We start from the raw sequence: 17624 nt of genomic DNA on the forward strand, positions 1-17624 counted from the left end.
TCATGACATTATGGAAAACAATGAACTTCATCACAATATGCTAATATTTTGAGAAGGACCTGTATGACGAAGTTTCTGATATATTGAAATATATTTCCTGATGTATGGCAATATAAATTCTAGTATATTGCCATATACTTTTGTTTCGTAAGGGCTTGAACTGCTAAAAATGAGAGACTGCCCGAAACATCACAAATTTGGATCATTAAATAGTTCCTGAAAGTAATTGGATGATTCAATCTGTAAAGTACACACACCAGTTCACATTCATTTCACCCCTCAGCTCAATCTTAAATTACAATCTGAAAAGGCCCACAGAGGGTATGATTGTTCTTACCCCACCTCTCATCAAGTGAGAGACCTACTTTAATCACATATATCTACTGGGATGCCCACGTTATTGCTGAATCTACATATACAGCAGCAGTTGGAGAGATGGAAAATTAATTACATTTGATATATGCAAAAAATAGTTGAGTTCTACTTGAAATGAAAGGAGTTTGAAATGATACTTTCAGACAGGTGAAACAGAAGTAACAAATCTGTTAAAGAATAGGCAGCTCAATATGGCCCTAATTGCATTAAGGCCTTGTCCTTTAATCCACTTGACTGATGGCCTAAAACAAGCCAATCTGGATGTAATTTAAAAAGTATCAGCTCATATTGAACAAGCATTAAATTAAGAAATTGTTATATAATAATCAAACTGGGCAGTCTAAACAGAGTGGACAGGACTTCTGACTCAATTTCACCTCAGACAGAGCTTACACACCTACTTTGTGTGAAAGCCAACTGTTTTGTATTGTACTGTCTATCTTTAGCACAGCTTAATCAAACATGAGATGCATATGAGACAAAATGTGCAAAAACTAAAGTACTTTGTAAAAAGTTTACATAATTTATTCTGGAAATGTCCCCAAATCTCTGGTAAAGATTTGTAAAAAGTCCTAAATTCAGTCCAGCTCTTTTGCCGTCACATCTCATCCCACTGAGATGATCATGGAAGAAGGTTCATTTTTTGTTACTGGTGAACCATTTCTTTTGATTTAGTGATATGTAAATCCTGCTGCAAAGTCCCTATGGCCAACTGTTAGTTTTCCGGTGGAGGTCACAGTATTTTATTTAAAATTTCCTGAAATTAAGTTAGAGTTCATATTGTCGTGAACTCTAACAAGTATCCCAGGACCCACAGAATAACAGACTCCTACACTGAACCTAATGTAGGCATGAGGTGCTATTTTGAAGAGTGAGAAATCAGCCTGTGTTTTATGTCTTATAAATACCCCAGGAAAACAGGAAGTCATGAATTACTAAAGAAAAGTCATTAGACACTCTGATGAACTTGAAAAGAAGCATATAAATTGTGAAAAATCTTCATTTACATTTATTTTTTGAATTTTCACGGTCAGTCAGTAAATGTGGTACCGTCAATTTAGTTAAAAAACTATTATTTCCATTGTTTTTAATATATTTACTTAAATAAGAGCCACATATTTGATAGATAAACTTTAATATATAATGAAATATTGGCAAGCATTTGTTGGCATTTAAACCAAAAGAATATTTGGATGAATTTAATTTGCAATAGTGTTTGGTTGTGCTTTAAGCTGTTATGTATTTCTCTTTGAACTCCTGCTACTTTTATTTGTCAGGTAAGTCAAAAAGCCTGCATCAAATTCCTAGCTAAACTAGAGGAATGTCATGTAATGTAAAATTAATATCAACATTGAAGTCAAGGTTTCTCTCAAGGCAACTGATGATTCAATTATATAAAGTTCACTATGCAGAGTGCAAAGAAAATATATATACCTTCTGGAGCACTCTATGGCATGTCGATAGTTTTATTTCTCCAAGTCTTCCACTACAGTGGAAAATCTGCAGCTGCTGTAATAAAGAGGTATTTTTGACAGTTTGTTAGGGGCAGTTAAATAGATTCATTTAGTTACTCAAGGTATGTTAGTATGTGCCTTATCTGCACCCATTGAGGACTTTCATAGGCTCTTCAGTACAGATGTATTGTACAGATTTTATTTTATTTTTTTATTTTTTGGTGGTGGCGGGGGTTGATTGGGGCTCCATTTAGCTGTTGTCTCAATAGGACGGTTGGAAAAAAGAATTTCTTACTAGTCCCTCTCAATACATTTTTAATAAAAAGTTTTTTAAAATGCGTAGTTTCGTAACTAAGTCAGCAATGAACAGTGAATATTTTTATGATTGTGGTGTATAGCTAAGTTTAAAAAATTCTAATATTTTACGACACTGATAAAAAAGTGTTTTTAATACAGGAATGTAAGTTTTCTGAAGTGTATATTTCTCATAAATACCCTCAGTTCATTTTGCATGATTTACTGCATCTATACAGTATGACATGGATGTGATTAGCCTGTGGCTCTGTTGAGGTGCTCAGACTGTCTAAAATTGAGGTTAGATGAGTTTGCTGGCCTATTAAGTAAAGTGATATTATAGTAATTAAGGCAGGTATTGGTACTTTTGGCAGTGTGGGCAGGTGCCAATCCCTGTTGGAAAACGAAATCAAGATCTCTAAAAAGCTTGTAAGCAAAGGGAAGCATGAAGTGCTCTAAAATTTCATTGCAGACGGCTGCACTGACTTTAGACTTGATAAAAATGCATTCAACCAAATTCCTCACAAGAATTGCCTCCCCAAATCTTCACTGACTGTGGAAACTTCTCACAGTACCCAAAGCAATTTGAATTCTGTGGCTCTCCACTCTTCCTCCTGCATCCACAAAGAGGACTTTGGTCCTTTGACCAACAGTCCAGTCCCGTTTCTCCGTAGCTGAAGTAGGACACTGATGTTGTCTCGGTTTCAGAAATGGCTCAACAAAAGGAATGTGACAGGGAAGCCCACATCCTGAATCTGAATCTGTAGAGTTTCAGTTACTGTCTACCGAGCAAGTGTCAAGTCAGCAGTTTCCCATAATTATGTTGACCATAAAATGGGCTAAGGGTATTTGTATTAATATCTTTTATCATTGTTTTTTTTTTTTTTGTATTAACATTTCAGAGAAACTGAACTTGTAATGACTCTTTATCTAAGTTTCACTTTTTGAAAAAAACTATTTATCCTTATATTCCGCTTTATAGAAATGCACCCATACATGAACTGTTGAAAACAGTTCATTTCCCTTAATCAGTTTTTATTATCCTTGACACCTATGTCTCAAATTGATCCATTTAAGATGTTAGTTTTCCTTGTCATCATTTTACTTTTCCCATTATGAGAACTCTTTTTGTTGGCACTGGAATCCGTAAATCACTACTAGTAAGAAGATTACTCTCATCTCTGCTATCTTACTCATCCTCTCTCAATGCCTATAACCTATGCATATATTATAAGCTGAAAACAGTTGACTATTATAGTCTCACTTTCATTAAAAACTGTTTTTCTCACATTTTGTTATACTGTCAGCTTTGCTCCTTACCAGTTCTAAAGATAGCCCAATCTGTATGTTAGGTGTGAAAACACTTATATTTCCCAACTGAAAATAAGCAAACAATTAAAAACATAAACATCTCACAGTCTTACCTTAAAGGAAGACAGCTGAAGTTTTTAATAGTAATGAAGGTGTTTAGTTAAAGATAATCACTTCATGCAGGAAAATATCTGCATCTAACTCTAAATCTTAAGCATTTTTAGGAAAACTATTGCCTCTGTTAACCTCCCCACCTATCGTCACATCTCATCAGCTGAATGTATTTTCACATCCACTGTTGAACACTAATTTGTTCTTACTGCTATATTTCTGCTAAACTCGTATATGGGATGAAGTTGGAGAGTGATTTTCCAAAGAATTCATAAACCAAGATATTTTCTTTTAAAATGACTGTGTTTGGGATTGTTGTGAATGAGATATGCGGTGTCCTTTTGGTTGGTATTAGCACAGTGAAAAAGATAGGTATGTTTGGGTTTTGATAGTATTAAGTACTATACATTGTTGGTTATATCAGTATTTTATGTCATCTGGCAAAACCGATGCCCCTTTGAACAAAATTAAAATTCAGCTGACTCAAGATTAAAACCGTTCTATTTGGCCAGCTGCAGCTCTGAGTCTCTGAATTTAACAAGGTTTGTGGCATCAGACTGTTTTACTTTTGGACCCACTAATAATATTACCTAATAGCACACCACATCACGCCACGACACGCAAACTCACTTGGTTTGCTGGATGCTTAAAACTGACAATGAAACCAATAACATGACCAATTTTATAATTAATCTAGCAAATAATTGTCCACTTGGGGGCCCCATAGATATTAAGATTTCCTTTCCAGATGGAAAGATGAAAAAAAGAAATAATTAAAATGAGACATGTAATGGCAAAAGTAACAGGCCTACTTCTTTGGCTGCTAAACGCCGAGTTCCACACCTTTTATCCTAATATACATGTTCTATTCAAAACAGGAAAAAATCTTAAGCAACATACATACTTTCAGGACATGACAGGAGCTGTCTGTTTGCTCAATGTTTTTTTCCTACTTAACTCATGTTTGTCAATACACCAGCATATACACATATCCAGTCTGACATCAGATTTAGGGTATCAGAGGGGTAAAGGTTAGAGGAAAATGTTCTGGATACCATGGACTGACTTTATGTTGCACAAGATCTAGGCAAAAAGTATGCCTCTCTGGATGGTATTAAATATTTTGACATTATATTAGCTTTTTGAATTAATTTCAGAGTAAATATTTCCTGTTATGAAGCCTAAAGGTGGTCCAACTGAATATTACATTCTCATACATCTACAAAGCAATGCAAACCTCATCTATATTCTTGCAGAGAAATTTCTTATAAGCATTTTGTTGGTTCCATGTTATTTTCCTATGGTGGGTAAAAATAAACACCTCATAGTGAGCAGCTTTTTTTAACGGTTCATATTCCTTTCGAAGACTATCTACATCGAAAGTTTTATTCAGTGTATTATCCTCAAATCTCTGTTTAGCTTGATACCAAAACCAATAAAGTTAGAATATGGGATGTTTTAGTTATTAGTTTTTTTGCTGTGGTGTTCCTTTAAGAAAAATGGGAAAAGCGTTATTGGAACTGAGATGTTTTTCTCTCTATCTCTCCATCTGTACTAGAATAGTTTCTTATCATTGCAATGCTGCATGAAAATCTGTTTTTACTGAAGGCATTCTTCTCTGAGTCATGATCGTTTTTGACTTAACTAATAATGGTGCATATTAAGCTGCAACAATGTAGAACCAAGACACTGATGAGACAAAGTCTTATTGGATTGTGCTGACAAAATTATATATTTGACACTTGAGATCATTAAATGTCCCTGCTAAGATCTGCTTTTAAAGACGCTGTTGGTTTATTAGTTATGCTTTGATACACAATACATTAATTAATTTGCACTCAGCTGTGACATTCCAATCAAACAATGTCTTCTATGTGTTGCAGCCTCTTCAATGCTTGCATTGAGGCAATCCTGTGATGTGACACTTTGAGTCACAGCTGACTAAAGAGAGCTTGACTGACGTCTGAAGCGCAGCTCAGCCTCTTTCGGAGAGCCTGATTTCCTGCATCAAAACTGCTCACCCCACCCCTAATCAACATAACCCCTTGAGAGACAACAGAGTCCTGTCGGCATGGTAACCATGAAGGAATACTGTGTTTAATTTCTCAAACAATGATAAAATGTAAATATCCTTAAGAAGAATACAACTCTTATGCTGCAACCATGGCCATCATTTTTATAGACCTTCACTTACCTTTTCCTTATTTTATTTATATTTTTTAGATTATATAAATATGGCTAAACATAGAGTGCAATTAGAGAGGCCTGCGAAAATATACTAAATGCTGCTCATGAGCACATGGATTTAATTTCTGAATCTAATGCATCAAGACCAGAAAGGACCTCCTGAAGTCTGCCAGTGTGTATTTGTCATTGTGCTTTTGACCACGTCCTCAGTGACAGGAGTGCCAGTGATTACAAAAGAAATTATGCAAATCTGCCGTTGTGCCTGTCAGCAGTTCTTCTTGGCTGGAATACAGCAGAGCAAGCTGCCCTTTATATTACACTCACTTTATTTACACAGTCATGAAAAAAGGTAATCCCACCTAATAGTTTATATTAAAAAGAAAAATTGATAAAGTTATTAAAAACTGAGCAGCCTTACTGGTTTCATGCAACTTAGCAAGTGAGACAGTTAACATGGATGGATGGATGGATGGATGGATGGATGGATGGATGGATGGATGGATGGATGGATGGATGGATGGATGGATGGATGGATGGATAGATGGATGGATGGATGGATGGATGGATGGATGGATGGATGGATGGATGGATGGATGGATGGATGGATGGATGGATGGATTTTCAAAGTTCTAAATCTAAAAGTAGTGTAAAGCTTCTTAAAGAACATCCTAAATAGATCAAGGGAAAACTAGATCAAATTGGGTTTTTGGACAAAAATCTACTATGATGATAAGACAATGATTATTAAAAAGATGCAAAATAAGTTATAACAATCTTATTTCTACTGGCCTTGTGTTTCATCCACATCATTTGCACACACAATTAGGTTTTGTTTGTTTTGTTTAATGCTCTGCATGCAAAACATTCAAAAGGGAAATAGTGAGACATTTTATCCAGCAGCAGAAGATGGGTCAAAATTGGGCAATGGAAGAGAGCAACGATCCTAAACACATCAGTAAATCTGCAACAGAATGTCTGAAGAGGAAAATAAAACTCACTGCTGCTATGGCCTTATCAAAATCCTGTCCTGAACCTAATTAATACCTCGCAAGATCTTAAAAGAGCAGTGCACAAAATGAATAGCGCAGACCCCAATGACCTGAAACAGCAATGGCAAGAGGATTGGTTTAAGATTACTCCAAAATAATGAGAGACTAGTCAGATGTTACAACGGATGATTACATTAAGTTATTTTCACTTAAGGGGGTTCAACAAACTGATATAGTATAATATGTAATTTTTGATGAGGTTTTGCTTTTTTAAGGCTTGGAAATGACAATTTGATTTAATCATGATATGGTGCTGAAAAAGTTAAAAAGAAGGAGGGATGTACTTACTTTTTACCATTTTCTAAAAATAAACATCTGAAATAATGGCATGCATTTGTATTCAGCCCACCTGAGGCAAAACTTTCTTGAACAACCTGTTGCTGCAATTACCAGCTTTGCACATCTAGAGACTGACATTTCTGTCCATTTTTCTTTGCAAAATACCACTCAGACAGATTAGATCGAAGATATTTGTGAAAATCTTTTTATAGATACCCAATTGGATTTAGGTCTGGACTTTGACTGGGCCATTCGAACAAATGAATATGCTTTGATCTAAACCATTCAAATATACCTCTGGCTGTATGTTTAGGGTTGTTGTCCTGCTGGAAGGTGAACCTCCGCCCCAGTTTTCTGCAGCCTCAAACATATTTCATTATAGAATTGCCCTCTATGTACATCAACTTTGACCAGTTTCCCATCCCTGCTGCAGCCACCATCATGTTTAACTATGAGGAAGGTTTGTTCAATGTGAAGTTTTCCACCTCACATAGCATTTGGCATGTAAGCCAAAAATTCAATATAAGTTTCATCTGACTGGGGCATCATATGCTGTTTGTATGTTTGATGTGAAAATAATGAAACAATCCAGACAGATGTGTGTAGTGAATGACTGCTCAAAAGATTAATTCACCTCAAACTCAATTCAAAATGTATTGATAGATGACTTATAATAGCAACAGGTCAATAAAAGTAGAGATATGATTATAACATCCAAAACAAAACTGTGTAAAAGCAAGTTCCTGATGGAAGATTAATCATTAAATAAAATGGATTGTGGAAGTTCAGCTCAACCGTAGTCATGGTAAAAGTCATGGAAATTATTTTTTAATATATATTTAAGGACCAAGAGTTGGGGCAGATTTGCTCAGCAACCACTCCAAAGATTCTGTTACCTCGGCACTTCAACCTAGTTTTGGAGACTTTCAGCAGAAGCTTGCTAGCTGGCCTAAATGTCCTGACTAGTATGTATGAATTTGCAGCAGTTCACCAAGATACTGAGGTGCTGGCTTTTGAAACAAGCAACACATTTTTAAAATCAGCCCCATATTGCACTGGCAGCCAGATAATTGAGGCCATTATAGGTCATATGTGGTCATGCTTAAACGTATCAATGAACAGACTGGCTACACTAGCTGCACGCTGTTTTTTAGGGACTGATCAGCGCCGCAGTGTAAGGAGTAATCCAGCTGTTATAAAAACCCGGATTACTCTTTTCAGATCTTTAAGTAGGAGATAACCTTTGACCTTTGCAAGGAGTGTGTTTTGGTAAAAGCTGAACTTTATCAGAAGGTTCAACTGCTTGTGAAATTCAAAAGCATCATCAAAATGTCAAACCAAGATTTAAAAGACCAGAGAGAGTAAGTGCTCTTATGCCTGAACAAAATGTTCACCTGATCTGTGGATCACTGCAGCTCCCTCTGAGGTACATGGCTCTGTCTGTGGTTAATTCTCTCCTTGCTTGGCTTGTCAATTTAGGCCATGTCTTAGTGGGTTTGCAGTTGTCTATTACTCTTTCCATGTTTAGCTGATAGTTTGAAAGGCTGCTGTGACATGATCAAAGCTCAGGATATCCCAGCTTTAAACTCCTCCACAAAATTATCCCTGCAGGGTCCACTGTGTTCCTTGGTCTTCATGATCCTGTCTATTCAGTAATGTTCACTAACAAACCCCTGAGGCCTTCATAGAACAGCTGGATTTATACTAAGGTTACATTTCACACAAATGGCCTCAATTTACTAAATAGGTTATTGGTTCCACTGGAGTATATTTATCATTATCAGAGAAAAGGGGGGCTGAATATATAATTATTGTTAAAATAACAGGAAACCCCATTAAATATTCAGAAGAAAGTTTCACATTTTTATTTATTTTTATTATTTCATTTCATTTTAACAGCCCACATCAACAAAATTGTGTTTCCTGAGGAAAAAGCTACTATACACACCCCCTAAAATCTAGTCAAACTCCCTCTAGCTGACAGTGAGATGCTTCTTGCGACTATCCATCAGTCTCTGACAGTCTGACGATAGTTTTTCCCACTCTTCACAATCTACTGGGAGATGTTTGAGAAGGTTCTTGTGTGTACAAGCCATTTCAAGCAACAAAACAGCATCTCAATGAGATCAAGATCTTTATTTACTGGTATGCTTTGGGCCAAGGTCATGTGGGTCCAGTTCTGATTCAGCCATTTTTTTACAGATGGTTTCACATGTTTCTTAAGCTCCCTTTGATACATAGTAGAATTCATACTGGATCATATGATGATGACCTGGTTGGCTCTTGCTGGAGCAAGGTAACCCCACACCATGACACTCCCACCACCATGTTTCACAGCTTGCAATAGGTTATTTTCCTGGAAACCAAACATGTCCTCTGTTCTGGTGTCTAGATAGTTCTGTTTTAGACTCATCTGTACAAGGAACAGTTTTCTAGAAATCATGGTCTTTGTCTGTGTTCTCATATTTTAAATTGACTTTGTGGTTTTCTTAGAAAGCAGAGATTTCCTCCTTGCACACTTTCCATGAAAGTAAAACTTGTGCAGTCTCTTTCACATGTTACAGGGATACATTTTCACATCAACAGTAGCAAAAATCTGCTGTAGGTTCCATGATGACATTTAGGGTTTTTGAAGACTGTTAACATCTTGCAGGCAACTTTCAGGATGAACTTGCTTTTGTGGGCATACCTGGGTGTTTTGGAAGTTGTTTTGAATATCATCAACTCGCAGACTGTTTTCCAGACAGTGCAATGGCTAATTTCTTCTTTATAATCCTTTACCAGGCTCATACACTGGTATAATTTTCTTTTCAAAGACCTCGGGCAGCTTTTTCAATCCCATTATGGTGTTCACTCTATCTCCAACAACCAGGAGCACACAATACTTATTGTCCGAGGATTAAACTGGGCAAACTTCCTTCAAAATGATGAGTATGTGTTCTCGTCATTTGTACCTGATATATGATATGCATGTGTTTGATTTTATCCGTTTTTTTGTGGGAATAAATGTTGGGACTTCCTAATTTATTCCTCACAAGTTTTCCCCATTTATTACCCTCTATAAAATATCTTGCCTGTGCACATTAAGAGGTGATCCCTTTCAAGTCTAGGAGTCAAGTCTAAGTGTGAGTCTCAAGTCATTGCCTTGATGTGGTCAAACACTACTGTTGTGTTTTGTCCTGCAGTTTTGGTTTTATCAAGCAGTCCTGTGCATCAAGAAACAGGTGCAGAAGGATGGAGCGAGGCAACATGTGGGAACACCCTGAAATACTAGGCAGCTGCGGACATCCACCTGTAAGCCCTCTGCGAAGACAGGAGAAAATGGGAAAAAAGAAGAAGGAAAATTATCCTGAGGCTGTAGCAAGACAGAGGGGAGTGCCTGATTGGGGTTACCATGGCTACAGCATGCAATGTTGTCAGAAAGGGAGGGGAGTTTGGGAAAGGTCACACAGTTTAGGTAGAGACAGCTAAATCAACTCTGATGTGAGAGGTCCCTGGTGATGTTAGGATTGAGGAAATGTGGCTGTTTGAGTTGCTCAGGAGGAACATAGATTGTTTCTTAGAATGAGACCCTTTGCATGCCATGGCTTATAGAACACCCTCTGGGCTGTAAATCCCTTTGATATGCCACATAAAAGAGGATAAAAGATGTGGAAAGAGTAGAGGGCAAGTGTGTGAGATAAAATTTATCTTCCAACAGTTGTATGATTTTTAACACCTCCCCAGGGGAAAGAGGTCATTCGCATTCATTTCTGGGGTATACGAGTAGACCTACTAAAAAGTGTGCAATGCCCACATTTAACTCCTCCTCTGTCATCCAGCCTCAAATCCACAGCTCAGTCCCTGATGTCTGTATCCTGTCACGTCTTGAAAATAGACTGTCGAGTTAAAGCCGTTCCCAGAAAGGAAATGATGCAACATAAGTTTCAAGGCAAGGATGCTCTGTCTTTCTTCGTTCCCCCACAGACACACATTGCAGGGTGGAAATCAATAGCCTTTCAAGAAAGAGTCGATGCAGAAACAAATAGCAAACAAAGCTGACGCTGTTAGATCACCCCAGGCTTCTCTGTCCTAGTGGCTCTAAAGGCACTATGTTTATGTACAGCCTAGCTCGTATTTTATCAATTTTGAATTATTTTCAGGAAAAGAAAGATGCATGAACATGAAAATAACCCAGATCCATATATCTCTGGGGTGTTAATGTTTCTTAACATTAAACAAACCACATTACTGTGGCCGGAAAAACAGACATAACAACAGACAAAAAAGTTATTAATGAACTCAACTCAAAAATTTGACCAAGTTCCTCCTGAGCATTGATTGGACTAAAAGAGCACCTACTTATTACCTCTAAGCAGGGTCTAAAGTAGAAAAATATTTAAGAGGGGGGCAGGAGACTTTGTGAGATGGGACCATCTAGCAAGAGTAAATCTACTCATAAAATATTTACTGATATAATCACAGTTGAACATAGTAATACCAATCAATATTAAATTGTAAAGGGCCTGCAAGTGTATAGCACTTTATCAAGTCCAAGGACTCCAAAGCTCTTTACACCTCAATCAGTCATCCACCCATTCACACACAGACAGTGGGACAGAGTAACAGAAGTGAAGCTGCCATACAATTGGTGCCACCGAGCCCTCTGACCACCATTAGCAGGCAAGGTGGGTGAAGTGTCTTGCCCAAGGACACAACAACTGAGACGGACTAATTTGAATTTATTTTACAGATGTAAGACAGTGTGCAATGATAATACATACCAGCTCAGATCCAGCTCTAACCTGTGACAATTCAAATACTCTTCCTTTCCTACTCATTCTCAGAGCTCTGCATGATGGCTAACCTTATGCACCTTTTCTCCTGTACCTTATCTGTGTGATGCTTCCTCTCCCGTCTCTTTTCACTTCTTTGTGCGTAATCACCTTTACCTTCATTACTGTGATCAACACTTTTCCGTTGCTGTTGTTGTTTTGTTTTTTCACCTTGTCATGTCCATGGTCTTTTTTGTCTTCATCTCGTCACTCTCCAGCTACTCAGCCTCTGTTTTCCTAACCTTGTACATTGGTTAAAAAAAAAAAAGCTGCATATATTCAGCTTCCTCTTCATTTCTTTAAGACTCACGTCAAATGTATTATGATCTGCTTATCATGCTGTTCAAGGATGCTCTCTTAATAAATGTGTTCCTATAGCCTCTTTTAACCAGCTCCCAACCACCATGTGCTCTTTATATGCAGATGGTGAAAACAATATGGATTAGAACACACAATGGAGACCATATTTAATACACATTTTCACAATACTCATTAATATAAACAAACAGAGACAGGAGGAAAATACACTTTTAAAAATGTCTGTCATATATGATAAAAAAGCTAGTTCTGTAGAATGATACATTAGGATGCCCCCATATTTAGTCCTCAAAAATTGTTTAAAATTACACATAGGCATATCAAATTAGGTACACATGGTAGACCATAGTTAAAAGAAATCTCCAAAAACCTTAAAAGGTCCTCACTTGACCTACAGAAGGCTCTTGCTGCTTCTGATATGAAAGTGCATTTCTGTAGTATCAGAATGAGACTGCTTAAATTTTACTTTCATGGGGGTGTGCAAGAATGAAAACCTTTGCTCATGAAGGTCTGACTAAAGTATGTCACTCGGAACAAGCCATCACCACAAAGAATCTACCAGAGGGTGCTTGAGGAAATGTGGGACCATCTGTAAAACAATTAAAGCTAAAGCAGAAGTGGTCCCTGCAACATGATGATGACCCAAAACATTCCAGTAAATCCTCCAGGAACTGGCTGAGAATAAAGATATTGGACATGAGTCATCTGATTGAGATACTGTGGTGTGAATTAAAACAGGCTTGCAAGACACTTCTCAAAATCAAACAGCAAATAGTGGGGTTTGGGGCAAACTTTGCTCAGACTGATGTCAGAGACTGGTATACAGCTACAAGACTCCACTTAAGATATTATAGCTAAAGGGGGTAGAGTGCGTTAGCTTTTTTCTCAGTTAGAATACCCATTTTTGCAGTTTCATTAAGCTTCATCCTTTTAGTATTATTGAGTAGAGTAGGATCAGCAAAGTAATTTTTTGTTATACTCTTGCCTGTTTTCTTGTGTGTATTTCTTTGCTCTGTTTAATCATTATGAAAAAGTTATATTTGATTTTAGATTATATCAATGATTAGTTCTCATCAATCTTTGCATTGTAATTAAAGGGATGACTGTATGTGTTTTGTTTCAGAATAAAATTTTATTCAGAGAAATATACATAAATCTAACTTATTTTTATGTAATAGAGATTGCTCTTTGGGAAGGTCATGATATTATCATGCAGATTGATTCTGATAGAACCTTTATTTCAAACTGAAGGTCCAGCTAAAAACAAAAACAAAACGAAAAAAAAAAACAATATGATAAGACACAACCACATGACATAAATACATATCTTTTATCAGAAAAAACAATTACTTAGAATTTAATCTACATAATTTTACCAGTGTCTTCACAAATGAGAATAGTCTTGTAGAGCTCAACCTCTGGTTTACTATGGCTGGGTTTATTTTATTCCCAGGCTCATTTAGACAATATATAAACTTATACATGAAGTTTCTAAACACAGCTTAGAGTGCTGACTCCTGCTGTCACAAACGTTTCACTTCCAATGCCCAATGCATCGTTGTAGGCAACCTGAAGTCTTTTCAGACTTGTCTTTTTAAAGGTTGACCACTGGTGTGTAGTATAGAGTGCCGTGCAGTATGCTTTAAAAAGATACATTCTTACTTCATTGTGCACAAACGGATTTTACGTGAGGGAATAAGCCTGAGTGTACAACATACAACACTGCCTGCTAATACCATCTTTATTGATGGACTACCAACCACAAGATCATCTGCATACAAAATGTGATTCACTAAAAGATTTCCAATAAAGCTTTCAGTGTTACATGTTTCAGTCTCTGAGGGAGACATCCATATGTCATCCAAAAATAGTCAACAGATTCATTGATTAGCAAAATAATTGTTAGTAGCAGCCCTAGTACCATGTTTAGTCTTAAAGCCAAACTGGTTTTCCATAGAGGTGATCAAATAATTTATCCTGCCAGATTATTACTTTTGATAGATTATAATGAAGATTAAGTTTAAATAACTGTGAGACTGACTGGTTTATGAACCATAATATAGCGTAACATTGCTTCATAACAATAAATAACATTATTAAAACTAATAATCACAATGTTAGATTATTTTAGCCACCGTATGAATACTTGTTGTTTTTCTTTTGTTTACAAAAGCAATTGGATTATGCATTTTTGCTTGCAATTATTGTGCAAATGTGTGGTACCATGAAACTCTGGTATTGTAGCCTAAGGATATTATACCATGGGACCATCATGCAACTCTGTTTGGATTATCAGAGTTGTTGCAGGAGAGTGGAGGTTGTTTAGGTGCTTTTGCTTGCAGTCACAGCAGTGAATAAGTGAGTTAGAGACAGAATCAAAGTGAATTCACCTGTGGTCAGAGTTGCCTGTTGCACACTTTGACGTTTCCAACCTATTTTTGTCGCACTGAAGTGTTTTTCTTTGCATCGTGTCAGGTGTTTTATTGTAAGGGTGCTTATCCGATGGTAATTAGTCACTGAATGGGATATAAAGTCACAACGATTGTCTCTTTAAATCAAGCTGCAGTGTTGATGTGCCCTGAAGCTGAAATGGTAAGAACCACTCCACCTTTGCTGCAGACCTAACAGGCACACCAAAGCGCTGCAAACGTGAGACTCGTTCCCTTACTCACTTGTGGTCCCTTTCAACCCTGAAGAGAAACGCCTTTTTTATGGAAGACATTTTCACATCAAAGTTAGAGGATACTATAACTCCCAAACTGTTTACACTGTTTTTATTTATTTATTTATTCATTTTTATCCGCAGAACTCCGTGGCAGTCGCCTCGATCCATTTACCGCTGGCTGGTCCGTCTGTCTCCTCCTCTGCGTTGCAATCTGTTGATAACTCCACTTGCAGGCTGCAGTTCGTTCTGTTTCGCAATGGGAAACTCTTTCCCTGCACAGGGAATTCGTCAAACCTCGCAGACGATGGGAAGCGCAGGAGCGTCTCGACACCAGTTGCTTTTGCCAAATTAGGTAAGAGGAAACCAATTTTATCTTTCACGCGTGTGATGTCAACGGTGGACCAAATGCATGCACACACGTGCGCGCGCGCTCATACGCAGTCATGTCTGTATTAGTTTGTATTTTTTTGCGCAACATGTGGATTGCATCGGTACAAAAAAAAAAAAAAAAACTAACGAGGTGTGCTCATATGAATGACTGAAATAAACCAATGCACGGATCAGATTAAATACAGTTTACTGCAGTGTGATGCATGAAAGTAATCTGAAACAGTCCACGCTCCAGTTGCAGTAACTGTCCGACGCTTAAATGTGTGCATCGTATGCATGCACGGGTGTTTTTTGTGCCACAGCACTGACAGTGCTTCCACTCGCCTTCCTTTCCTGAATGTGGTGCTTTTCCTTTCAGATGGGTGCAGCCGCGGCAGCGCCGTGCACTCCATTACCGTTGCTCTCAGGCACTTCGCGCTGGGTGTAGACCCAACCGCAGCCTACTGGGATTTTGACCTGCTGGATGGACACGGTGGTTGGAGGGCAGAGGGCTGCCACATAACCGCCTCCGGGGGCAATACGACCACTATTCACTGCAACCGTCACAAGAACTTTGCCGTTCTAATGGTGAGTAGTTATTTAACTGTGACCCCCCCCACTCCCTCCCCCAACATATAACGTGTCTTCCATATGCTTAGGGCCCATTACGGATCAAATCAACCTTTTTTCCTATCGTGGAGTAGACTGAGTCACGTGTTTTAAGAGAGGACCTTCAAAAGCTTCCTTTATTGTTCCAGCACAGGGTTTGGATTGCCAAATGCTGTGTGAGGATTAGCATTGGAATATCATAGAGTCTACATTTTCTTTGGAAAACAGACGAGGAGAAGTTGTGCGCGTTTTACAGTCTGCCACCCTTTCCCAAGCTACAATACAAGTGATGCTCCGGAGAAGGAGCGCCTTGTCAGGAGCGAATCGACTCTGAGCGCAAGTGGTGTGCTAATTGGTTGCAACCATCTCGAAGCAGAAAAAGAAGAAGCCAAAAAAAAAAAGAAAAAATGCTGGACTATACAGCTTAGCGTCGTTCATCTGCGCCTCTCAAGTTGGTCTCGACGCTGCAAGCCGAGATGCTTCCCTCCGACGACGTGCCCCTGTGTTCAAATTGATTTCATGAGGATTAGAAGCACCAAAAGCGCAATGGCAGCGCATTGCAAGGTCGCTCCTTAGAGCCGCTGCTTCTGGTCCGCTTCTTCTTATTATTTTTTTTTCTTTTTCTTTGGATGAAGAGAAATCCTCCGGATGTTTACCGAAGAGTGGGATTCGTTAGACTGGGAGGTCAGTTCTCAGTGGAGCATGAAAAAGTGTTGTGCCGTTTTTTAACCTATCGATCAGTTTCGTTGATGTCGTTGGTGGAAACATGCTGGATCAGGGGGTGAAACAGAAAAGCCGCATTAGAGCAGGGAAGAAGAAAAGCGGTATATGATAAAAGCACGGGTGCACATCGGGGAAGAGGGGGTGGGGGAGGTGTCTGGAGAATACTAAGCTGTTGTCAGATGGAGAGCAGATGTCAGGATGTCATTGTGCATGTGTGTTTTTCACTCCGACACGGCGCACCATCATTGGGGCGCGCTGTGACAACCAGAACGAGACTGGATCAGCTTTTTTTTGTCAAATTTAATTATAGAGTAATGATTTGAACTTCAAAACACGTCCGGCAGGCGAGGGTTGCCATAGCTATGGTAGAAAGACGTGACGAGAACGTCCACCTCACGGTGAGCCGGTGTTTGTACCGGGGATGCATCTGCTAATGCAGTCACCACACCCGCCTGGTCTCTGCAGTGCCCGAGAAAAAGGACCCTTATTTACAGACCTGTGACATCACTCTACTGTTAGTACCATCTTAAATGCTCTCTGTTGTAACAATGATTCCCCTCAGCTCAGGGCGGCTTCTGCAAGTACAAAACCTGTTGCATAATCTTTTCATGTCAAAGGGAGACGGATTGTCTGTACTGCCTGAGTGCAAGTTGGCCATTTACTCATAGGGTGCCATCATGAGTGGAGATGTCATTTGTCATTCAAGCAGTGTAAGAACTTCCATAATATTGCATCGTTGGCTTTTGTGATTTAAAGGGAATTTAGCACACCCAGGTATGTAGTGTGTATAAGTTAGGCAATGTGATGTTTCCATATAGGGAAATAAGTATTGGCCCGTTTATTATTGAACACATAGCTATTATCCTTTGGATCTTCTTTTGCTTTCAAAGGTGGGAACAAATATTTGGGTCCATTTTGACATGGCTGCACCAAACATTGCAGAACATTGGAGCACAGTGACCTTATTGTCATCCTCAAGAAGCCAGTTTGATATGATTTGATCTTTGTTGCATAATATATTATCCTGCTGGAAGTAATCATTAAAATATGGGAACATTGGGGTCCT

At 38.3% G+C, this 17624-nt stretch overlaps 1 protein-coding gene across 1 annotated transcript in view; it reads left to right on the forward strand.

Moving 5' to 3' along the window:
- Nucleotides 1-17624, forward strand: part of LOC124858850 (adhesion G protein-coupled receptor A3) — a 317892-nt gene that overhangs the window by 196350 nt on the left and 103918 nt on the right. The window contains exons 13-14 of the mRNA XM_047351126.1: nt 14999-15209; nt 15606-15814. Coding sequence (XP_047207082.1) covers nt 14999-15209; nt 15606-15814 — 420 coding nt within the window. The remainder of the gene's footprint in view (nt 1-14998; nt 15210-15605; nt 15815-17624) is intronic.

This window comes from Girardinichthys multiradiatus, chromosome 22 (genome assembly GCF_021462225.1).
Source record: "Girardinichthys multiradiatus isolate DD_20200921_A chromosome 22, DD_fGirMul_XY1, whole genome shotgun sequence".
Lineage (NCBI taxonomy): Eukaryota > Metazoa > Chordata > Actinopteri > Cyprinodontiformes > Goodeidae > Girardinichthys > Girardinichthys multiradiatus.